This window comes from Pezoporus flaviventris, unplaced genomic scaffold, assembly GCF_033815535.1.
Source record: "Pezoporus flaviventris isolate CSIRO_AGI_PZ_B2104156 unplaced genomic scaffold, CSIRO_AGI_Pfla_v1 ptg000037l, whole genome shotgun sequence".
NCBI classification, from domain to species: Eukaryota; Metazoa; Chordata; class Aves; order Psittaciformes; family Psittacidae; genus Pezoporus; species Pezoporus flaviventris.
In genome coordinates this window covers 23,966,917-23,992,895 of record NW_026892585.1, presented here as the reverse complement: position 1 = coordinate 23,992,895, position 25,979 = coordinate 23,966,917, and the positions used below count along the sequence as shown (strand labels likewise).

At 40.2% G+C, this 25,979-nt stretch overlaps 1 protein-coding gene across 1 annotated transcript; it reads right to left on the bottom strand.

The window, feature by feature from the left end:
* Nucleotides 1–2,426: 2,426 nt before the first annotated feature.
* GPD1L (glycerol-3-phosphate dehydrogenase 1 like) lies at nt 2,427–25,979 on the bottom strand. Its single transcript, XM_061465033.1, has 8 exons — nt 25,823–25,979; nt 19,504–19,681; nt 18,016–18,156; nt 14,186–14,324; nt 12,376–12,488; nt 6,468–6,701; nt 5,979–6,085; nt 2,427–4,003 (listed from the first exon to the last, which is right to left on the bottom strand). Exons 1-8 carry the CDS (start codon nt 25,873–25,875, stop codon nt 3,907–3,909), a joined length of 1,062 nt encoding a protein of 353 aa, XP_061321017.1. The 5' UTR covers nt 25,876–25,979; the 3' UTR covers nt 2,427–3,906.

The following is a 25,979-nucleotide window of genomic DNA, read 5'->3' as shown; positions in this document are numbered from 1 at the left end:
AAAGGATCACCCTTTCAGAAGATAATGCCCATGTGAAAGAAACCATCCTAATTCTCTTGTGATGATTTTTGCTTTCCTGCTGACTCAGGCTTACTAGAATGGTATGATGGTACGTTTTAGATACCTACATATTTATTTTACTAGTTGATTTCATACACCCTTAAAAACAATTTTGAGCTGAAAGGTACAAGGAGAAATGACCTGATAGCTGAAACTCTGGCTTAAAATTAGGAATTAAATGCATCTAGTCACAGGTTTGCTGTGCAACTGCCTTTACCTGCCAGTATCCCTATGTGTAAATGGAGGAATTAAGACATTGCCCTCATTTTATGAAATGCTTTGAGGTAGACAATGCATTATTCTGTTCACCAAAACACCCCACACTTCTTTTACAGTATGGTGCCCCATGACTATGTGGTGGATCCTCCTTTCCCTGGTAAAACACTTGATGCCTCCCATGCCTTTTGCCGTTATAAACACTGACACAATGTGCTCCCATCACCTTCCAGGCTCTACCAACTTCAAGATGCAACAGAAATAAACATTTCTGGACACACAGTACAGGAATCCAAGTGATGCTGGAAGATCTCACAGACTATACTGTCCCAGAGCTGAAGTAGTAGTGTTGTTTAAGACAGACAAAACGGCAAGGCAGGGCCTTGAGCAAAGGTAGTAAGTTTTGGGGTGTTTTATAGCAAGCTCTTTTCCTCACTTCCAGTGGATCTACAACACATGCATATGGTGCTGAACTAAAACCATCTCCAAATACAAGGAACACAGTGAAAGCCAGGGGCAGTCGTGCAGGAACCTAAGGAAATTCTGAAAAGGAACTGCGGAGCACGCAGAATTGGTCACTTACCCACCAGTGCCCTCCAGTGGCTCACACAGCAGCTCAAAGCACTGAAGCCAAGAAACCATTCCAGAGCTCTAAGACCCCATCATTGTTTCACTAATGGACAGAAATGAAAATGCTAGCATCTAGATGTCAAATACCTCTTTTTAAAATCTAAGCTCTTGCATGGCAATCTCATATCTGCTATCATTATATACCATATCCATAAAAACCTACATTCTATCGAGTGAATAAAATGCCCAGGAGCCATGTAAAATGAGACAGAGAACAAAATGATTCCAAAGACAAAAATGTTTATTCATACTAACTGTTCAAATGGGTATACAGTCACAATCTTTAAACAAAATCAGTACACGTGTCTAGGGCACACTGAGTAGGTACCATTAGAAGAGAATGTCTTCCTTAGTAATCAGTATTCATAAACCAAGCATTATTAGTAACACAGGAGTGAATGCTCTCAGTAAGACTAGCCTAGTATCAGGCAAAACAGTGTTTGTAGAACACGATTCTAATCGGTTCCAGGATCATATCACAATCTTTTAGCGAGCAGTAACCATTAGTGGGAGGAAAGTATCTAGTGACAAGTTGATGGTTCTCAACCACTGAAAAGCAAATACAAATGGTGAAGTATTTATAGAAATTTAAATAAATTATTTTAGTTACTGAAACCTCACTTTTTGTCTGAAAAGAACAAGAAAGTACATACTGGAGGAAAGAATTTCATAAAACCCTTTCTCTGGATTTGCCTTAGAATAGGCTTCTGTACAAACCAAGAATAGTTAAGATTTGGGGGTTTCAGTGGTAGGAATAATAAAGAAGTCACTTTAATATATATATTAATTTACCACATTTAGCTTAAATAGCCCTTTATGTATCTTACAAAAGGCTACTGTTCTACATACTGCATGTAAAAAAAAGTTTACATATTTATGTATATATACACACACAGATAAAAGCAAAGCAAATCACCAAGGTATTAAAAAGCCAGCAGAATCCATCAGAAGACACACCGAAAGCTGTGCAGTAATGAGGAGTGTATGCTTCGTGTGGGTGTGTCACAGTGCTTCCAGTCTTTTAACTGCTAAAGCAGAGTGCTTATTCAAAAGTCAGCTCTACCAGCTATTTCCTCCATTACCACAAGCATCTGATGTTACTTAACTTCTGACCATCTGTTGTATTTAGCACTACAGAAATAAGGCAAAATAACTTCTCACACCCCTGAATATTTGAGGACATTCACAAGATCTTCCAAAAATGAATGCCAGACAAGAAATGGTAGCCCTAAGCTGAAGCATCTATCTGTCTATACAAAGCTGTCTCAATGCTCACCTCTTTCATTGCAATCCAGGCTACTTAAGGAAGTGTGACAATTATTACCAGGCATCCTTGTTTTAGCTAGCTTTGAATGAAAACTTGAAGTTTCACTATGGGTTTGTGCTCATGATTTCTGGCCTTAAAAACATCACTGACAACACTGACCAACACTTCTGATACTGCTCAGAGGTTTGGAGTGGATATTCAGAGTGATGGGCATTCATTCTGAGCTCTCTAAACCTTGATGCTAATCCTTGTACCCAGCTGCAAGAATGAGTCCACTCTTTATGTATCTAGACATATTTTACCCCCAAATCACACCTTAGTACACAAGAAAAGCAAGACAGATTTCATTTACCTATTCTGCACAAACCTTGTTACAACAAAAAACAACCAAGCCAACCCTACCCCTAAAACTCCCATGAAATCACAACTTTTCCAATAATAGATAAAAAGAACCTTCCTGATAAAGCAAAGGTGCCTGAGAAAACCTAGTTGAGATACCTGGGGAATAAAAGAGATGGCTTTGAGAAGCTTCCTGGCAGACTGGTCAATAAGGTACTTGATCAGGTACCCATTAAAGTTTATCCAGTGAAAAAATAACTTCAGAATTCAACATCTCTGGGGTTCTGGTTCAGGACTACAGTCCAGTTGACATGTCAGTCACTGGCAGGCACTGAAGTGAATGGAGTCATTGTACTGGTACATAATAACTCTATTGACAACTCAAGCATATCTACCAGGGAATTTCCCAAACAGTCTTCGGAGTGCTGTGTGGATTGCAACACCTTCCAGCTGATGGTTAAGCTACAAACACTGCATGACAGGTTTGGGTGGTGGATACCTAACAGTATCCTTCCCCACCCACCAAACAGTACCAGTGAGAATGACCACAGGCAACACTGAAATGACCCTTAGGATCCAGGGTTTAGAGTCCCCAAGTCAGTATCTCCCACTTGTTTTTGGGAATGCAGTTCTAGAAGAGCCTAACACCTGGGAATGTCAAGGGAGAAACAGAAATACAAAAACGTGAGGACTAAAACCAAGAGGGAAGGTAGTGATCCCCCTCTAGCATATTCCCTTTAAAATTGTGTAATTAAAACCTTTAACTTCACTTAGAAACTGGTTTCAAAATAGTCTGAGAGTTTTAAAGACTTTCAAAAATCATAATGTTCTTTACCAGAGTTCATTAAAATACCCCTGTAGCCCCCGAGCAACTGCTTATTTTGCATTAATATTGCATAAATTAATACAATCATATCCATGCCAAATATTGTCATTGTCTATACAGAGCAAAACCAAGTTCTAATAGAAAGACTCCTAACATTTCAAGGTTACAGGCTTGATTCAGTCTCCATCAAAACCAGTGGGATTCTTCTCAGAGTGTCCAGTGGATTTTGGACTAGGCCTTAATGAGAGACGACAAAACACTGTTGTTTATTGTGTAGGAATACACACAAAAGTACACTTGTGTATATACACTGGATATGTAGTGTAACTTTTGCATTGTCTATGTTAAACCAGTTGTATTTTAGCCAGTAAAACAACAATCACCAAGCCAACATGGCATGCTGTGTCAAACTAGGCTGTATAACAGAAAGCAATACCCATTCAGAGACATATACATTGTTACTGTTGCCTGGTGAGCAGCTCTGAACAAATGTTAATGAGACATCCACTTGAACTCAGATACGAACTTGAAAGGCAGAAATCTGCACTAGGATGATGCCTGATTGATTTCATATGTGCTCTGGATGACTCTGAAGGCAGGATATCATCTCTCTGACAGGCTTCCCTTCATAGCAGATTTGATACACAGCAGTGAATAATGGAAACCTGAGGAAACAGGGTAGAGAAAGCAAATGCAGTGTGAGTTTATTCTGTAATATTTTCTTAAATGAAAGCAATAAAGTGGGGTTAGGAAAGATCAGTTTCTTTTAGTATCTGCCAAGTGTTAATGCTGGGCTGAAAAGCACTGGCTAAATACAGAACCTCCAAGCATCTCTAAAATGACAATAAAGCATCTCTAAAATGCACAGTCACTCTCAGAAGCCTAGCTAGCTCTAATGGGGCCTGCAGCATTCATTATGTATGGCCCAACCATTAAAGTCATCTAGAAAGTTAAAAAAAACTAAAACCACTTGCATCTTTCCTTAACAATCTTACAGTAGTACTCATCCATGGTTAAAAAGGATGACTGGCACAGCAGTTGTGCATTATTTCTGAGCAATCATTTGAAAACACAATTGCAGAATATGACACAAAGAAACCCAAGAAGAAATTGAAGGTCAAGATTTTGATGGGACCAAAATAAAACATGGATTTTGAAATGTCAGATTCTTCAGAACCAAGGTTGACTTCAGGCTCAGCAAAATTCAAATGCATCTTATGTCTGAGTACATTAAGAGGGCTAGTCCTACAATGTTGAAATGAAAAACTAATTGCACTGTAAATACCAACAGGCATCAACCCTGCTACCGAGGCTCTTCTGCTGAACTTTGACTTTTGCCTTTTTCTGTGTAGCCTTGAGATTCTTTTTGTAGGATGAGAGTGTGAAATTTTATTCTTCCTAGACACTTAACTCTGAAGTTTAAAAACACAGCTGGTTTATTGTGCTTTGTGTTTTAAAGCAGTAACAAGAAAAGTCTGGGAAAACCACTCTGAAAGTTGCTTTTGAAAGTGTCGTTGAATATGACCTTTTAGAAAGAACTGACACATATACATTGGTATACCAATGGTTTTCATATCTCTCATTAAGAAAAAGCAAAACCTGAAGTCTTCCATAATACACTCTATTTGTTGTAAGATAGGGAAAAAATAATCAACTAATCCCCCCCAAAACAACCCAAACATGACATCCTGTCTCATTTAGGGCATCATTATCAGCAAAGAATGAAGCCAATCTTTAACTAGATTTTTTTTCTGCAGTTAGCTTCACGCATTGCAGAGACAGACTTCAGTTATCTTATATCCAAAGGAAAATGTAAAAAAATAAGTAACTCAATGCAGCTGAGCCATTAAGACTATACTTCAAAAACTCCTTTGGGAAAAAACAAAGTAGTAAGGCTTGGTCTTCTCACTGGCAGGCATTTATTTTCTGATTTGCATCCTCTTCAAACAGGAAGAGATACATGCATCCCTTAATCTCACATGGAGACAACTGTGTGCATGTGGCTCTAGGAATCATACATATTCTGACTAGAACCCAAATGAACAAGCCAGGAAAACCTGCTTCATTTCATACCAGAAAATAACCCCCGACCTGTACAAGCAGATGGCAAGTTTTATCCTACAGCAAACTGGAAACCATATTAGGAAAGAGAACTGTGCTATTTGAGCTAGAATTCATATGGAAAGAAGCAGCCACTCTATTCAGATGATCACCTATACAGAACCTTAATAACAAAGTGCCTCTCCTTGGAGGCAAGTAATGAATTTACTACAATGAAATTAGCTGTAGAGCCTTTTCATAAGTCTCTTTAGGAAGCCCAGCTTCCATTTCCATGTATTTTATTCTTTTCAAATATTAAAACACACTTGCTGCGCTTTTCTGTGATAGCAGAAGGCAACAATACATTCTGCACACAGAACAGTGTTCACAAATTTAATGTCACGCTATTAGCTTGATCTACAGCAGTATTATTTTGTGGTTCTATTCACTTCTCTCTGTGATTTTAACTGGGGATTAAGCTACTCTTATTACAGTGATTTTCTTCTTGGCTGTTACCTTCAAGAAGATATCAAATATGCAGGAAGAATTATGGGCACAAAAAAGGGGCATGTGGAACTGGCTTTATCTGTTCTTACTTACTTTTCCAGCATTCCTTTCTGCTTGAGGATACGGTACACTTCTGCAGAAGTCTGTGGTCCTTGCAGTTTCTGACCGTTTAACATTTCTTGCTCCAGTTGTTCAATAGACTAAACCATGAAGTGGGAAAAAGAAACAACAGGAGGACAAAGAGAGTTATGATAAAAGTTTTCATAAGCCTGACAGCATCATCTGAATGACAATTAAAAAAAAAATAGTTGCTGAGAGTTTTTCCTTTCTCAAAAATGACCTTAACTGAGCATATAAAATATTATCCTATATTACTGTTTGTAAAAATTCCCCTTAAATCTGCATCTCCCTCTTTTTTAACACCTTTACCCCCATTCTAGCCTTGCTACACTCAAAAACAAGAGGAAAGAGAGGGGTTCTCACTCAGCACAGCTGGCATGCCTCAGATAATTGTACTGTTACTCCAACAAACAAGGAGTGTTAGTACTTGCAACAGTGGACTTCACCCGGTGAATGAGGTACCTTTCCAGTTTTAACGAAGGCTTCTGCTACACGTCGGTTCCGGCCACCATAACATGTTGTGATGAGATCAGCAACCCCACAGCTCTCCAGAAAAGTGGCAGTAGACACCCGCCCTTTGCAAAACACTCTGGCAAAGGCAATCATCTCCATCAGGCCAAGACGAATAACAGCAGCTTTGGTATTGTCACCGCAGCAAAGGCCATCACAGAACCCAGCTCCTACTGCTACTATATTCTAATGAGAAGAGACAAACCAAATGGGAAACGAGCCAATTACTGCTTGCAGAATTCTATGAGACACCAAAACACAGAGTGCAGATGTCCTTAAGAACTGCAAATACTTTACTATTCTAAGACTCCATCCTTGTTTTATTGGGGTTTGGGTTTGGTTTTACTGTTTTGGTTTGGGATTTTGATAGCTATGGGATAATCTCTACAAAAGAAAAAACAAACGAATAAACAAAGATGGCAAGTCTTATATTACTAAGTTTTTCAAAGGATAAAAGCAGAATAAAAGCTCTGGAACAAGTTGCCCTAGAGGCTGTGGAGCTATTATTATTGACTATCTTTATGAACAAACAGGTATCACCACACCCAAACAAAGTTTTATCTAGATTGAGCTGTTCCTGCCCTGAGGTAAGGATAAAGTTAGACTGACATCCCATAGCCCTTTTATCTGTATTTTCTTTATGATTAAAGTAATACTGAAGCACAGAATCATTTGTCAACTTCTATGTTGATATGCTAAGAGCCCAAATTCAGCCAAGCTAACAGAATTCAGTCCTTTTAGTATACAGAGTTCCTGTATCAGCAATAGTTAATCAAGGATTCTCAGAAGGTTCATGACACAGGATTCTGAAGAAAAAATGTAGGTTTTTTTTTTTCCCTTCAGACCTGGTGACAGCTTCTACAAAGCATGTGCTGTTTCTTCATGAACAACCAGCTAAACAGACCCTTCTTCAGTTTACAAACATAGAGATTAGTTGAGATATGTTTGAGTGATTATAAAAGCTATTTTCTGGCCTGGAAAAGAGAGACTAGCCAAGATGAGTTTGCTCCTACAAAAAAAAAAAAAAAAACCCCTAAAAAACCCACAAAATAAACCCAAAGCCCAACAACCCCTACCAAAACTCCAAACACTTCCAAAAAGATGGCATTATGACATCCTCATAAAACAAGGAAGCAATAGATGTAGTAATACCTTTCAGCATGTGACAACAGCAGCAGTAACCTCAACAGAAACTACAGGAGAACTAACATTATGGCACCTAATACAGCACTGAATGCGGGGTGGAGGGAATCCAACCAAACCATCTGTAACTACTGCTGAAGAAACAGCAACTCAGAAATTGATAATGAAAGTAACAAGCTGACTTTCAACTGGTTTTGTTTGGGTTTTGGATTGTAAGAACCAAAACCTGCAGGTAGCTGCAGTGCTGGGTGGCCAGTCATGGATAGATGAATCTGAATCAAATGATGTCAGAGGACAAGTCCCTGCTTTTTGAGCAGCCAGCTGAGCTCTAAAGGTGACCTTAAAAATTGCAGACAGATAGTCCAACATCAGACATGAAGCAGCAAATCAAGACTTTTAAAGCTGGTACTCCAGATCATCCTGGCTTAAATGCTGCTTGTGGTGATTCAGTCAGGGCATATTTTCATCAAATGCCTCTCCCAGAGCAACCTCCAATATATTTTTATTTGGTAGCGAAACAAGAAGTCAAACAGGTATTTAAGAAGTTTTCAGATGGGATAACCCATTTAAATGGAATATACACATACACAAAGTCTGCGAGTGTTTAGTGCTCAGCTAAACCCTATAATTTTGAACAACCTCTAGACTTTTTCCATGTACTTCTTGAACACTCCAATACTAAAGCTTTCCCTTCCCTCCAATTTTGCCTGCTTTGACTTTCCTTTCCACTTTGAAGCAGCCTATCTGGCCATAACTTTACAGGATGATTTGGCCTATGGTATTTTGTTGTCTACTTCCACCTTTTGCAATGTTTGTGTTTGGAGCAACACGAATATCATTTTAAGCAAGTCATACCAAGACTAGTTACTTCTGAGGAAATGGGGTGGGGAAAAGGCAAGCTGTGAGTCTAACTCTGAAAAACCAAACTCCTTGTTTGTACAATGTCCCCATTGTACATTCTTAAACTTAGTTTGCAAATAATGAGGAAACAAGACAACTGGTTATACACTGGAACACCCACCTACTCCTAGAAGACTGTTCTATCCTGGTTTACATAACCCTCAGGCCACAATTATTATTTTACAGGGTCTACCACCTGGTTTTACTCAAATCCTTTAAGAATCTGTGACAACTCTCCTGTGTCTAATACACTCCAGAGAACTGAACTACACCACATTGAAAGTTACACCTCACTGAAAGACAAGCCACTCCTTTTAGAAATAAACCAATACAAAATCTCACAGAACTTGAGACCGGAGTCATCTTTCAGTCCAAAACAAGACCAAACCTGGCAGCTTGGTCCTTGACATTTCTGGCTGCAGGCACTAAGCTGAGTTTGTTTCAGGAAGATGCATAATGATCTGGTATCCAGAAGATGGCATTAGTCATAGTCATTTTAGAACATAAGCAAATTAACACAGGAGCCTAATGGCACTAGCACTGTTGTGATCTTCTGAGAAGCAGACTCTGGTGGAGAATCTGTATCTATCTGGTGAAAACATTGTTCTGTATCTGACCCAGTTGATCCTGAACACTGCCACTGCCAAAGCCTACACTTGAAGTTACAAGAGTTCCTGCAAATGTACATTTGTGTACACTTCTGTGAGCTCAAAGACTGATTATATTTGCATGCGCAACATGGGGATTCTGAGACCCCAGTAGGCAAGGAAACTTTAGCTTACAGATAAACCGGTTGTTCCAAAGGCTCAAAAATACTGTCACAACACCACCAAGATGACTGCAACACAACATTTGTCTTGGCCTGAGGGATTAAGAGCTCTCAAAGCCACCTCACACTTAAGCAAGCACATTTCCTCCATCTTAGCATTAACAGCTTTTATTTTACATTAGAGCACCCAGCAGGCAAGATACACAGGATGATTTTACATTGCATATGGTTTTAAACTACTAAAACACTGCACTAACAGGCAAGTTTTTAGCTGACCTGGTATCCAGAAGCTGGCATTAGTCCTAGTTATTCTAGAACGTAAGGGAGACTTGGATTCAGTTATTTTACAGTGAAGTTATGCTCCAGAAGAGAAATGGTAATGCCAGGCAGTTCTCACAGTATGTGTCAGAACAAATGAGAGAAACATCTTTCACTTGCACATGACTTGATGCAAACATGCCATTTGTGAGAGAAGTCACAAATGCAAGGTCAAGAGATGACCATGAAGTCAAGGCTAACAAGCCTGCATATTTTGCTGACAGATGTTCTCTTACACAGTCAGTCAGTGCTCAGAAATACCCAATTTCCAGTCCTACTCTGTTTACAGTAGGTTTGTGGAGTGCTCATGAAGACAGCATCCGAGGCCATTTCTGAGGCAATCATTACCTCTCCATAATTAAATGGATCATTAGAGTAGTTCTCTAATGCAATAGCATTAGTAGCATTTTAGGAACAGAAATACTAATTCACCTGGGATGTCCAGACTTCCTTGAGGCAGTGTTAGCTCAGCACAGCCTGCTTTTCCTCCTGCTTACACATGAACTTGGAGAAGCTCTTTGCTTCGCATCATGGCTAAGAGAAGTCAAATGAAGACTCAACAAATAAAAGACAGTATCAGCAGGACTGTCAGGGAGGTTATGCATGAACTGCTTACTTGCTCCCAGCAAACTTGAAAGTAAATAACGGATTTCATTTCCACTTAATGTCAGGAAAGAGTAATTGCCACAATCAACTTCTGTAGTACCTAGACTACTATCCAGCAGCGACTGACATAAACCACTTTGCAAGACCATCTTTGTAAGTAATAACGCACATAATCTGGTAAATAATAAATCATCATTCTACTTCTTGCTTCTTTGCTTAAGGTTAAGATGGAACCATAAGATTTAGAGATGATCCTGAAGCAACCTGAAAGGCAACCACATCAACTGCTCCTTCTCCTTTCTAAAGGAACTGTCATATCTGTCTTGGTCCTTGGTTGCTGCCACTTGAGGTTTTTTAACTCTCCAGATACCTGAACGCATACACGAGGCAGTGGAAGCATGGCCATTCTGCCATACCCAGAGATCAGTATCACATCCATGAGCACCCAGGAGTACATCCATACATATGCACAGCTACTCGTACTACTCTTACAGTCATAATGTTTAAACACTTCCTAGAAAGACTCCATCATATGGCAAATGACAGCTGGAACCTGTAGGTGGTCTTAGATCACACTGCCTGTGAAGTCAACTGGATACCTTGAAACTGAACTATCCAAATTTGAAGTTTGTTAATTTCTGACCTCAACCCTTAGAAAAGGTCAACAAATAAATGGGAAATGTGCTCAGGTCCTCAAAAGAAAAAAACATCATCATAAAGAAGAACATGCCAAGCATGCCAACAAGTTATTTTAGACAGTAGGTATAATGCAAACCACTACTGCTGCCACCAATAATAATAATGATAAGGGAAATAACAAGGGAAGAGAATACAACCGCTCACCACCCAACGACCGATACCCAGCCTGACCCAAGCAGTGATCTAGCCCTTCTGGGTAACTGCCCCCAGTTTATATAGTAGGCATGACATGCTGTGGTATGGAATACCTCTCTGGTCAGTTTGGGTCAGGTGTCCTGTCTCTGCTTCCTCCTGTCTTCCCCTCCTCCCTGGCAAGGCATGAGACTCATGAAGTCCTTGGTCAGACTAAACATTACTGAGCAACAACTAAAAACACTGGTGTTACCAGCGCTGTTCCCAGGCTGAAAGTCCAAACCACAGCACTGCACCAGTTACTAAGAAGGAGAAAAATGACTGCTACTGCTGAACCCAGGACACCAACGTTTTTTTTTGCCCCTTTCTTTTTGTGAATACACTTGCAAAAAGGGAACGAAAATGGATTCAGAAATATATTGACTAATTAGATGAAACCAACACTGGTTTCAAGACTCTGTGTGAGCTAAGCAAAAGATGTAGAAAGAGAACTTGGGCGATGATAAGACAAGCATCTAAAAGCTGACTCGTAGAACATGCTGCTCCCTAATTTCCCATCTGGTTCTTCCAGAAATGTTATGGAGTATTTTTATGTATTTGTCATGGTTTAAACCCTAGCCAGACAGCTTGTTCACTCACTCCCAGTGAGTGGTGCTGGGCTGAGAGCAATCGAGCGTCCCCCCCCCCCCGGGGGCTCTCCCCTTCCCCGCTCCCGGAGGAACGGGTAGGAGGATCGAAAGAGTGCAACTCCCACGGGTTGAGACAAGAACAGTCCAGCAACCAATGTACAACACAGATCACCACTGCTACCACCAATGACAACAATGATAAGAGAAAATAACAAGGGAAGAGAATACAATACCACCGGCCAAGAAACGAGTCCCACCCAGAAGCCTGTGTCCTTACAGGTAACTCCCAGTTACCCCGCACCCCAGGCATGACGTGCTGTGGTATGGAATACCTCTTTGTCTAGCCTGGGTCAGGGGCCCCATCTCTGCTTCCTCCCGGCTTCCCCTCCTCCCTGGCAGAGCATGAGCCTCACAAAGTCCTTGGTCAGGGTAAACATCACTTAGCAACAACCGAAAACATCGGTATCGCCAGCACTGTTCCCAGGCTGGAAATCAAAACACAGCACTGCACCAGCTACCACGAAGGAGAAAAATGACTGCTACTGCTGAACCCAGGACAGTAATATATGAAGCACATTAAACTGAATTCTTTAAATGAAAATATCCTCTTTTCTATAAAGATCACTACTCCCTTTGTGTACAAACTGCAGCTTCTTAATCTTACCTTTAAAGCACCACAAAGCTCAACTGTATCTGCATCATCTACTACAGTTATTCGGAAGTTTGGAGTCTGCAGGAGTTCTTTGAAGAGAAGGCCATTTTCCAAGATTTTGCTTCCTGTTGAGAGAGAGAAAGGAAGGCTAAGAAATGAATTATTTATTTGGGTATTATTTAGCATTTCCTGTGCAAGCCAAAATATTTAAAAGCAGAGACAAGATTTTTCTACCTTCATCCTAAACAGAGTCCTGCTTTAAGTGACTAAGGATACGTCTACATTGCACTTCAAAGCTCTGCTCTGAGTTACTCTGGACTATGTAATTTATTGTCTGCTCAGCAACAGATTCTCAAAAACAATTCCATTAATTATCTATACTCTTTTTTTGATCAGTCCCTTAAAAAACCCAGTTAATAATAAAACAAAGCTGAATTAAAAATACAGCAAATGCAATTCTAACCATTATTTCAAGGCCTGAATTCCAGAGAAAAAACTGCTGATGAAGGCATGTCAAGACTGTTTTATTAATTAAGCATGTTACCACTGGCAAAAGTCTCTAACCAATAACAAGTAATTCAGCTTTTCAAAAATAAGTTCACTGCAAAAGCTGTTAATAAAAGGTCATAAAGCTAAAAATGCACAAAACTGTAAAAATTAACACTAAAAAATTAACATGAGCTCTGTGCTATTATGTACAACTATCTGTAAGCATATGCACACAACACACACATATGCCTATCTAGATACTGTGAAAGCCAAGACCAGGCACATCCTTGTGCTGCAAAAGTATGCATCAATACAGAACTATGACAATGTCTAGCTTTTGGGGAAACTGATTATTCTGTGAAATTAAAATAAGATATTGATACCTTAAAGAAAAAAAAAACACCAAAAAAGCAATCCAAATACCTTGCTCTCTGCTCTTGTGAGACCTCACTTAAGAGTACTGTGTACAATTCTGGTGTCCTCAACATAAAAAGGACATGGAACTATTGGAGGAGGGCCACGAGGATGATCAGGGGACTGGAGCACCTCCTGTATGAAGATAGGCTAAGAAAGTTGGGGCTGTTCAGCCTGGAGAAGAGAAGGCTGCGTGGAGACCTCATAGCAGCCTTCCAGTATCTGAAGGGGGGCTACAGGGATGCTGGGGAGGGACTCTTCATTAGGGACTGTAGTGATAGGACAAGGGGTAACGGGTTAGAACTTAAACAGGGGAAGTTTAGATTGGACATAAAGAGGAAGTTCTTTACTGTAAGGGTGGTGAGGCACTGGAATAGGTTGCCCAGGGAAGCTGTGAATGTTCCATCTGGTGTTCAAGGCCAGGCTGGACATAGTCTTGGATGACATGGTTTAGTGTGAGGTATCCCTGCCCATGGCAGGGGGGTTGGAACTAGATGATCTAAAGATCCTTTCCAACCCTAATTATTCTACTGTTCTATGATCTGTGATCATAACACCTGAGCTGGAGAACAGAACATACAATTATTTATTCATATAAAGCCATGCAGACCCAAGAAAAATCTTAAGCACAGTAATAAAATAAAGCAGTTTGTTACATGGAGAGTGATAAAAAACATGCTTAGTGTTTTGCTTGCTAAGGTCACAGCCCTAGTGAGACTAGGTAAAACTGCACCCCTCTCTCTCCTATTCCTAGTATTGTCCTAGTACATTTCAGGAAATTCAATATTAAAATAAGAAGAACTCAACAGTTTCTGAATAAATGTTACTGTTTTCAACATGAGCTGGCTGTTGAGCTATCTGCTGTGCAGCTGTGAGGACAGGAGTATATTTTAAACATTTTTATTACTTGGAACAGTACCTATTGTGGTTTCACAGAATTTCTCTGCTGCCACCTCATTAGCAATGTTAGCTCCCATCAACACACTGATGTCTATTCCCATCTTCTCTCGAATAATGTCAGAGATCAGTTTGAGTCCCTCCGGGCCTTCATCTATACCCTGCAGCCAAGATTAAATGGGAATACTAAGAAGTCATTCATTAGACACAGTAGAGAAGAAAGCACATTACAATTAGTCTTGTCCATGCGTGAGAAGTACAACAAGGCCTAAGGCAAAGACTAAAGATAACATACTTGCTACTGGTGAAACTTCTGCTGTTTTGTGACCCCTTCAAGCATCTTCATTAAGAATTGGGACTAAACTCTAGATAATGGTAATAGTTAGGACTTAATCTTAAGAGGCGCTGAATATTCGTCTTTGTTAGTTCAGAATCTCAGTTGTTTATTATCAGTGTATTTTTAATAAAACCAGTGAAGCATCACCAATCCATCAGTTGTGAATCAGGCCTGCACGTGGATTTGAAACTGCACCAGAACTCACGAAATGGCATCCCAATAACTTGTTTTGTGAAGAGGTATCTCAATTGAAATATCAGAGGGATTCCCTTGTATATAATGCCAACAACAGTTTACAAGTAGAAACCCAGTTTAATCACTATTACAAATGGAATAGCCATTTACAAGACACATAGAAAGCTGAACAGCTGAGAATAACTTCTATGGACATTCTTAATCTGCATTTATAAGGCACAATCTGCAAAGCATGAAAGTAGAGGCAGAAACAGGACCCTGAACAGAAAAGGATCACCCCAAAGATTAATGCTGCAATGAAAAGTCTGGTACCCTGAATTGCCTGCACCAAGAATTGCAAATGAGACCACCTTCTTCTCACAAAATCTTTTTCTCCTAGCCTGCTAAATGCAGGCTCCTTTTGAATTTCAAGCAGACAAGCTCCTGAAATGGTCTGTCTTTTCCACGCTATACCACCCTTTATACAGTACTATTTTTTAATGCTGTGGAGTCAGTATTTTTGAGGATTGGTAATTTTAAATTATGACTTGAAGGCAAAAAGGCAGAGTGGTCCTCTACTGCTTCCAGATACACATCCACAGACATTTGTATGTTGGCAGTAGTGATCAAGAGACATGAAGAAATGCCAGTATAAAACCAGACAATTAGGCTAATGCCTGCATTTCTAATGCTTGCATTTCTGCCTTATTTTTCAATATGTATCACTTATTGCACAGCTCTGCCTTCTCACCTGTAATAAGCCATATAGAAAGGATGTGAAACCAAGCACATACACACATGCTGTATTTTTCCCTTGAAGTGCCAAAAATGTCTCCACAAAAGGGAGCAAGGCCCCTACTCCTAAGCAAGCAATTAATAAACAGAAAAGCATGCATACATTGGGAACAACTCCAAAAAATGTGAGTACATACACAACAATTATTCACCCAAGTGAAAGGAGATCAGAGAGATTTCGGTGCCAAATTCTGCTCCACTATGAAACAGATGCAATTTCTGACAAAGTCAGAGAACTGCACCTGTTTCTTGCAGAGTTAAATCCAATACTGAATGACAGATGACGGGAGAAAAAACAAACACCAAGCCCTTCCCCAAAAATAAGGCTCCAAGTTGGGAATTTCCACTAGGCAGCAATGATCCCCAGGCAATGCAAGTCCAAATCTGTGATCTTACTGCTTGCATCCTAATATGCCTGAGAGCAATCCCTGGGGCCCATGTATATTTAAATGAAAATGAGACTGATGTGGAGGCTGCCTGAAAAATGTTTTGAATGACCATCTAGTCTGCTTCCTGTGCTCACTGATGTACTGTACCACAAGCTGTATACAATTCCTCCCCGCATACCTACTCAATGATTAGCTTGTTTTATTTAGACACTCGTGATCAGAACTTATGTAAAGCAACACAGCTGCAGAAGTTTCAATAGGAACACAGATTAACTACCAAATGTCTCTATTTACCAAAGGCTTTGCTTTATTATTAAGTATTAGGCTCTGCTTGAGGATTAGACTGTCAGAAAAAGGGGAAAGAAAAATAAAGAAAAGACTAAAAAGACTGACATGCCACACTACCAACTTGCCAAGCAATTTAGAAAGCGCAGAAACAAGACCTCCCACTAATGTTTTTAAGAGCAGAACTGCACTTTAACTGCCAAAGTTAATACAAGCCACTTTAACAGCATTAGTGTTGAGCATAATGAGACCACTAAAATATGACTTTGATGAAAACAACATGCATAAAGAACCTGCAAAAGTAAAGGAGAGAATGCACTTCTGCCTCTACTACCTAGTTTCACTGCTGTGTTAAATCTCTGCCCTGTCTTCTTAAATGACACCTTTAATGATGCACAGTTATGCCTTTACATAAAGGCTAACATGTACTTTGTATTCATCTGTGAAAAAAAAATGCAGTGGCCTCATATCTTTTCTTTCAAAAGACCACTTACTGATGCAGTGTCACAACGTGCCAGTGGGAAGCTGCCTGGTAATCAACTCAGCTTTGCATGGCAGGTGCCGCTATTTTATACACAGTAAACTAAGTATGGGCTTCCTGTTATGTTGAGGACTTTGTTTGTTTGAGGTTTGGATTTTTTTTATTTTCCAACATAAGTACACTCCCCCCCTCCTTTTAAACATGGGCACTTATCAACACTGCACTGGTAATCAAAACCCCAAGCAGTAATCCCCACAGGAATTCAGGCCCAAACTCTGATATGCTGACATAAATTCCCATTTGTTTCACTGATTTCATCAATTATTTCTGTCATTGAGGGCATGGGAACATAAATCATGTTTAGCAAACTGAAGGAGAGGAAAGTTTACCTTGAGTTTGCAAAAGAAAGAAGCATAAATGCACAACTTGAAACTTAAGGGCACTTAGGACAACTGTATGGGTTTGATGTTATGCACTCCATTTTTAATATCTCCTTGTTTTATCCTACAATACAAAAAGCTTTTTCTGTAAAATGCAGTAAGTGCAATTAGGAAGCATTACTTTTTCCTACATCTCAGCAATGTATCAGGTCAGCAGTGGCCAAACAATATGGATTTGATGGGCTTAGTTAACCAAACCAAAAGACAAGCTTGCAGTAAGTAGCAATACAGGGTTTTGTTCTTTCTGAACACAGCTCGATATAATTTTTCAGACATGATTGTAAACAAGGGAATGTGTGCTCCAAAAATGGCCTACTCTAAAATAAGTACAAAGCAACAACAAAACAGAATTTTCCAAATCTTATGGGAATAGCTTGTTCTTTGCAGCTCATACACACTTAAAAATTCTCCTGCCACCAAAACTACAAACACTCCAGTGAAACACTTCCTGCACCTCTGCCCCCTCCTATTTCCTATGCTCCAATTGTCTTTTTTGGCAACGCTGACCAGACTCTCTTGTTGCAACATAATATTTGACATGAGCAAAAGCACTGTCCTCTTAATCACATGCAACTCTCTCAGCAATTCCTAAAATGATCAACTCAGTGTGTGGGATGTGCGTTAACAATTGAAGCATTATGCTTGTGCTCTGTTCTTCATCTTTTGATGCATTTGGAAACAATCAACAGACTGGAGAGCATTTTACTCTCTCCTTTTACAAGCCTTGGGAACAGCCTCATTCTCCTCCTCCTGCAAGCGCTAGCCAAAAATAAAGCACTGCAACCAATCCACTAATGACCAACACAAATTCCAATCTTACATCTAGAAATGCTCAATGGAACAACTGAGTGAATAATGTAAAGGCACTTTCCAGCTCAAAATATCATGCCATCTTGGGTTAGAAGATTCCATGACATGGTCTCAGTTATTAATGCATAGTATTTATTATACCTTTATGAGAGTTATACCAAGCGCTTTCTTGGGTACTCGTCCTGTGATTTCATCGCAGACTTTATGAATGAACTGATGAGGAATGACAAAAACCAGCAAGTCTGCATCCTGTACAGCTTCATTAAGGTTTGGGACAGCAACCTGTGTAATTATGGGAGAGAAAGGAGAAAGGCCACATAACTTCTTGAAATTAACACTACACAGAAGTATTATCCGATAGGTAAATCACATTTTTGTCTTATACTGAATGCTACAAACTATTGTGCTTCATCACTGAAAACGAGCAGTAACATAAACTTCCCAGAAAATCAAAAGAATTCAGAGTTTCAAAGCAGCTATTTTACGTCCTAAAAGGAGCATCTTTACAGCCACCAACATGGTTAGTGCCATGAAAATTCAAAACGTTCCTTAACATTTAAACCAGTACTTTGAGTAAGAAAATATGAATAAGAAGCTGCCATCTCTTTGACATATTTTTTAATAAAGTATTGTATGCAGAAAAGTAGTTTATTTACTTAGTTCCTTATACACTCAACTGTCTTCTCCAGGCCTCTTACACCTATTAGTTTATGTTCTTTCTCTGCACTCATAGATTTTGTTTACCCTTTCAGAAGGTGACCTACTTTGAAGTCACTTGCCAGACTCCATTCTTCCTAACACTTGATGACCACCTTAAAATAACAGGTTTAAAATTCAGCAATAAGCTCTACAAACCAATAAAGAGATTAAACCTGAATGAGCAGAAAGTGGGCAGCAGAAACACTGCTTCTGGGAAATGGCATTTCAGCATTATTGTTAAAGTGAAATCTGCATTGCACAGCAATTCACATTTTTCCTGCCCAAAATCTCTATAGGAAAAGGCTGTAGCAGCTGACAATTCAGTAACACCAAGAGTCACCAACTGCCCACCAACCATCATGTTACACCAACAAAGAACAGATGCAGAGACCCAGTGTCCTGCCCTGGCAATGCCATACCTAACACACTGATGTGACTGCACATAGCTGAAGCTCAACTGAGAGCCAGATAAACTGCAAATGTTTTGCAGTCTGCTTGAGCAATACTCTAGTTCTCCTTCTGTAATACTCCCTAAGGATTTTAGAGTATTTTAAATCCTCTTCAATTATCACTGACCAGACAGCACCCTTCCAGTGCCGAGGCCAATTTATTTTTTGTACTAGGTATAATCAGAGCTTGTTATTGTGCTTCTTTTGCTTTCCTGTACAGAAGCTGAAGTAAATAAATGAAATGGTGATACTGGGAAAAAATAAGAAATAATAATAATATAGAGTACAGTGCATTGGATTTGCCTACCTGCACAATTGCAGAATTTTACTTGTTCAAATCTTTGATCTCATCAGTAAAATAGCATACAGTCTCAATTATTATAACCCCTAAAGGTGTTAGCAAAACAACTTTCTACCTCCATTCACAGCAAGAGCAATATTCCCTCTGCTCCATAACTAGAATTTAGCTTCTGAGCCTTACCACATTATCCGGCAGCTTGTATCCAGGGAGGTATTTTACATTTTCATGGTCATTATTTATGATCTCTGTCAGTTTTCTCCCATTAATATTCTCCTCGAAGACCCACATCTTCACCGTGGAGGCAAACTTTTGCAGTTGTTTTACATTATTGCCTACGATTTTGGCAACCGCAGAACCCCTGCAGGAAACAAAAATATTCTAATAAAGTTATGATTTTGCTCTAAGAGATTGTCTTTAAAATAAACAGAAACTCACAGCACTTTGACCTAGTAAAACAATGGAAAAGTACACCAGTCATTCACATGTGCTGCTCCCTCTCAAGTCTACCTAGTGTAGGTTGGACTGAAGCATTTACTGAAAGTATCCTTACTTATTTTGTCTGCTTACTGGCTATCCAGTCAGAGTTTGGGTTACTGTGTTTCCACAAATCAAATGCATTATATCTTCAAAGCAAAAGAAGTTAATTTTTACCTTTAAGGAATTGGAAGCTTTCTTTGCTAAGGTGACTAACTCAGCAGTTGCTGTGCAATACTGACATGCATTTAAAAGCCAAGAAGCATTTCTATCTTGCATAACTTATAAGCTTTATGGTTATGCTGCCAGCCTCACAGAATTTAACTGTTGCAACAGGATCCTCTGAATTTGCAGGCAGTCAATTCCATTACCGTTAAGTTTCCTCCCCAGGAACAGCACACAGTGAAACCTGTAGGACAGGGATCAATTTCATTGCTCAAATTTCTAAACAATGATGAAATTAATCAGAATTACTGAAGCTACATACATGAAGAGCACTTAATGCAACCTCCCCTTCCTAGCCTGAATGCTATATGAAAGAATAAGATGAAATTTAGCAAACCTCTTAACCTAACTTCCTTTCCTGGGACAAAAATGTGGCTTCACAATTACTGATAACCAACTAAGCAGACAAAAATAATTTAGAAAGATGCAATAAAAATACAGAGCCACCAGTCTAAGTCTTATGTATGTGTCTGTGGAAATGCATACTTTCTTAGGAGGACACTTGAACTTTTCCAATCTAGTGATACTTACACACTCCCCTAAATTTATTATGGATATTGCTTGTAATAAACTCGTAGCTGGCAACTAAACCAAACAGATTCATTCCGCTCCAGGAGCTTTAAGTATGGCACAACTCATTGTGCTGTATTCAAAACGTGTGCTATCGCAGGCCTAAGGTCACTTTCTAAGTCGTGGCAGAAAATTATTACATTATCTTAAGCGGACCTTCAGTTAAACCAGAAAACCGTATGTCTTAAGAGACTGGAATTTGTTTCTCTAACAGTGCTTCACACACTACAAATTCCCCTGGGTTACGAAGTGATACAGAAGCCACAACTGTCAACCATCTCTTATCAAGCTCTTATTCTAGATTTGCATGCACACAGAGTGGTATCCTCTGCAATGACAGACAACTCACCAGCTCATCCCCAAATTTCAGATCCACACAAACAGTATGAATCACATTCAACACAACACAAGTATGTGTTCCTCAGAAAGCTGTTTGAGTTCCTTGAACAAAAAGCATGTTTACTACTGCATATTTATATACAAAATCTGGATCCTGGCAAATCACTGTTTTCAGTTTTGAACTTCATATTCCATGTGCTTAGTGTTGATAGACAGGACTGATTCAGCAACTGTCCAACTGGGATTTTGAAACTGCTTGCCAGCATAAAGTTTGGCAGTGTGTACTACTTGAATGGGACATTAATTCCATTACTATTTAACACTTGAATGCCTTAAGCTGTCTTTTTTTCAGCCTGTGAACATAGTAGTAACAAAGCAAAGATTTGCATTCAGTTCCTGAATTCAAGAAGATTCTGCTGACTGGGTTCTCTGGCTCTTTGTTTTGTGTTATGTTGCAACAACTGCTGTAGAACTGAATTAAGCAAGGTCAAACAACTGTCACAAAGTACAAGATAGCTCTGTGTAAGGTGAAATACCAGCTTCCCACACCTGTTAATCCAAAAAGCAAGCCTGTATTCTCTTCTGTGCCACAAATACTCAGTGTGGACTGTATGGCCTATCTTGTATGCTCCTGATATGAGCCAAAGGAACAGGAATTTTTATTTATTCCTAGCAGTAACAGGTCTAGTGTGAGCTAGACTATGAGACCTGGTGCCTGCAACAGCGCAGTTACACAAGAAAAAGCATAGTGAAAGATTCCCTCATCAGTCTTAACCCTGACATGCTCTGAAGGATGGTTAATGCTATTCACGTAATACAAGGTATCTGCATCCCAAACAGCAGTTCTTTTCCTATGCCGAAATACAATCACATACATTTATTTAGCACCTCCGAAGAACTGTATCTGATGCTTGCTGAGCAAGACCACTCACTTTGTCTCGTCTCCCACCCTTCACTGTTTCAGTGTATCTCAGTTGGTCTGCTTTCTCCTCATCACTTTAAAAGCAAAGCCCAAAATCCAGGAATTCCTAAACTTGCCCTGATACCAGAATCAGTGGAGGTTACAATATGAAAGTGCACAGTATCATTAGTTCTAGCTCTATACCACTCGCCCCTGTAAAAGTTTTACCTCCCGTTTTTCTACAGCAAGTTTCTAGCTGTATGAACTCCTGTGCCCCGGTAGCTTCCCTTCTCATTCCAAACTCTTTCTGTTCAAGTTAGGCAATCAGATTAATTAACAGCTGGTTCCAGCAAAAGACAGGGATAAATTCCTGCTGTGCACACTTTGCTCACTTGCCCTGGAAGAGTTATCAGAAAAAGTGGGCTATAGTACATGCCTGAGGCAGCTTTTGCTGAATCTGGGCACTGCCCTAAATCCTGAGGCTCCAAGGCATATTCCCAAGGTGTGCTCTCTTCACATTCATGAAAGCTTATTTTATCCCCCATTTTAACAATCCTAATACAATCACTTATCCAGCACCTGAGTAACCCTAAGTGGGCAAGGCCAGCAAATAGCACAGCTCCTGCTCTTCCCTGCCTTGCAAGCAACCTGTCTTATCCCGGTCCCATGATCACATCAGGTGCTGAGTGACCCCTGCCAAGTCAACTTCATTGTTAAGGTGACCTTCCCTCTAGCAAAACTACCAAACCAGTCTGACTGGAAGGAGTTTATCATGCCTAGCTCCTTTCACAGTTTTTTTTTCATCCCAGATAGAGGTTAAAGTATTGTGAGAAGCCAAAGACCTACAGCTACTGGCACCTGTGGGACTCACACAGAACCCAACAATCTCCAAACTGCTACAAGATGCCAAACCCCACCCAGTTCAACTACTTACATGCTTACAATTTAGCACCTGTCACACACTCCTGTAATGCAATCTTCAAAAATATATAACTCCAAAATATCAATGATCAGATGTATATGAATGCTTCAGTTTCTTTCCATTTACCTGTTTTTGATCTTTAAATGCTTTCATTTTAAGACCACAGGCCCCCAGTTCGAAAAGGCACTTGTGATAAACACATAAATGCATTGGCTTTTGCAAATCATAGGTGTGGTTATGTGGATATAACTGTACCATTTTACAATAAAAGAAACAAAGACGCAAGATTAGACAACAAGTTAAAAAGGGCCAGAACTCTTGAGAAAACGGAGTCACATAGCAAAAGAATTTGTAAAGGTAAACGAAAGGGGGGGGCGGGGGGCACTTGATATAAGAAAAGCTAGTGCCTGAAAAACATAGAGTTAAAGTACTTTTTAATACTTTAGAGAACAATGTTTATGTTGTAAATCTGTGGAATGTAGTGGCAGCACTAAACATGAGTTAATTGTTTCACACTAGTCTTCTAAAGTATCTTTAAAGAACAATGTTTGTATTGTAAGTGTGGTAACAGGATTTAGTGGCCCCACTAAACATGAATGAGTTATTTCACACCATCCTTCTACTTATCAGTTAGTTTAGAGACAGAGCCTCCCAAACATCTGCTAGCTTGGGATACTCCTTGTCTGCCTATCCTGCAATAAATTTTGCAGGAAGGTCACACTGTTTTAAATCTTTGCTAGTTATCAGAAGAATTATACAGATATGGCTGGTTTCAGCTAGTTGTGTGATTACTGGGGCATCCAACTGTGCCAAAGGTGAAAAGTACACTGTAAGGAAGACTGCTTACTCCATCTTGAAGACCTCTACTCACAAGAGGAAGACTGCTTACTTCATCCTCAAGATCCCTGCCCACAATCACCGGAGAGCAGTATGCAGACGCCAAGAGGAGGGGACTTACGATAATTAAGTTCTGGGAGTTAGTTACAATATTCCCCGCCCTTATGCGGGAATTATGAATATGCATGTAACTAATGTAATAGCAAAAGTATATAAACCTGTAACAAATGCTAATCACTCGCACCTCTGGCTACAGTCATGCGCCTAGCACTGTTGCTTTTGCTTTATTGACTTCATCCCTCAATAAAACCTTGTTACCTTGTTTAGAGGAGTGAGTTTGTATTTCACACACTTACATGCACACAGGTACACAACTCAAGTCCTATTTAGTTCAATGGTTGCATATATTATCGAATCACAGTGCTCTTCGCAGACAGGGTTTGGCATCTGCCATCCCTTGGACTTTGAGGAAGAAATCACCTACCTCTCCAATAATTATTGTTTTCAGAAACATATTTTTTGGGGGGGGAGGAAGAGCAGGAGATGAGAAAGCTGTTGCACATCGAATAATTTGCAATTTAGGTTTTTTTTTTATTATTTTGGTTTCTGCTTTCCTGCCACACTGCTATCACATGTGAAATAAGCTATAAGTTATTTGAATACATTCATCCCCTAAGAAAGAAAAATGCTGATGCCCCATAATGGCATTATCTCTTTCTCTCAGCATCACAGATACAGGCATTTTGCCACCCAAACTCCATCTCATTAGGCCTGAACTTTTCTTGAATCAGTTAAACTGATCCAATAGCTGAAAACAAAATATATATGCACATGGTTATTGCTACTAGGTAGTATCTACAAATCCTTCTGCTTCTGCCAGTGTTTCACAATGAATCAAATATAAATGCAGTCAAACTTCCTGTAAAACTTCTTTGCTAGATCTCGAGTATGAAAGAACAGCAACACTACTCCCAAAAAACAGATAGGGTTAACTGCGTAATTTCCTTCTGACACAAACTGCAATGCACAGTATCTCCCCGTTTGTTTTACAAACTAGTGCAAAGCAAGCAAGAGATGCTGCGCTGAAACATCAGCCATTCCCTCAGCAAGCCCTCACAAAGAAAAACAAAAATATCAGTAGCTGCCAGGTTGTAACTGCAAAACAGCACCAAAAGCCAACTGGATGAAGGGAGCAGAGAGTGAGCAACAAGTCCATGGTCACCCTCACAGAACACCAGTAAGTCTGGTTTAATAAAACACAATACCTTGCTCTACACCAAACTCCCCCTAGTTTAGATTTGATGTCCTAAAAACAACGTTATCAGAAATAACATATGCTTAGTGCTTGAAGTGACCAACTGTGAAGATACATTTATATAATAGATTGCAGATGCCTTATACATTGTAAATAGGGATGCAGGGTAAAAAACAGTGATGATGAATTGTACAAAAATTGAAGACAAGACAAATGACGATTAATGTGTAAACTTTTGAGATTATTAGTAAACCTATTGCTTTCAGTGGACACAAGACTGAGTTTATTTAAGTCTAATTATAAATTAGTGATAGATGCAGCAGTAAAGCCATGTCTCAAGCCTTCACTGTGCCTCAGCACAATTAATTTGAAAAGGAAAACATACCTCAAATAACGGAGAGTTTTACAACCCTTCTTTGAGCTACCCTGGGAAACACTAACATGGGAAAACCACTTCTGGAGCTAAGCGGAAGTGTTACAGAGCCCTACAGACAGTACTAAGATGCTGAAATAGACATTAAAAACACATTCAGCATCTTTAATGTTTACATCACCTGACACCGCATAAACCACACAACACACACCAGGTTATAAACAACCCAACGTAACTTCAATGAGCAGACAAGTGCCTACAAGCACGCCAAAACAGGGTGCTCGATTCTGCCTCTTCTCCCTCCGTTTACTTCAGGGCAATTCCACTGCCTCCGAGGGATACCCAGGGCTAGAGAAGCCAACCCGTATGTCACAGCCACAGACCCAGCCACACTGGCAGACACCGGAGACACTACGCTTCACCACCAGCACCCGGGGCCACCGCCACCCCCGAGTACAGCGCGACCACGGCGCGAAACCCTCAAGCTCCGGGCCGGGGCACGACGGCACGGGGCGGGAAGCGAGAGCAAGGCACGGGCGGGCACAGCCTTCGGGAAGGCTGGGCTGGGGCCGCCGCTGAGGTGTCAGCCCTCTCAGCACTCACCAGTTCCCCGAGCCCACGATGCAGACCTTGAGGGGCGCCGCCGAGAGCGCCATGGCAGCACCACCCACGCCCCGCCAATGGCCGCGACGACGGGCTCCGGGAAGCGACCGCCTCCACGCTACCCCACCTCCGCCGTCAACAGATCACCCTCACCTCT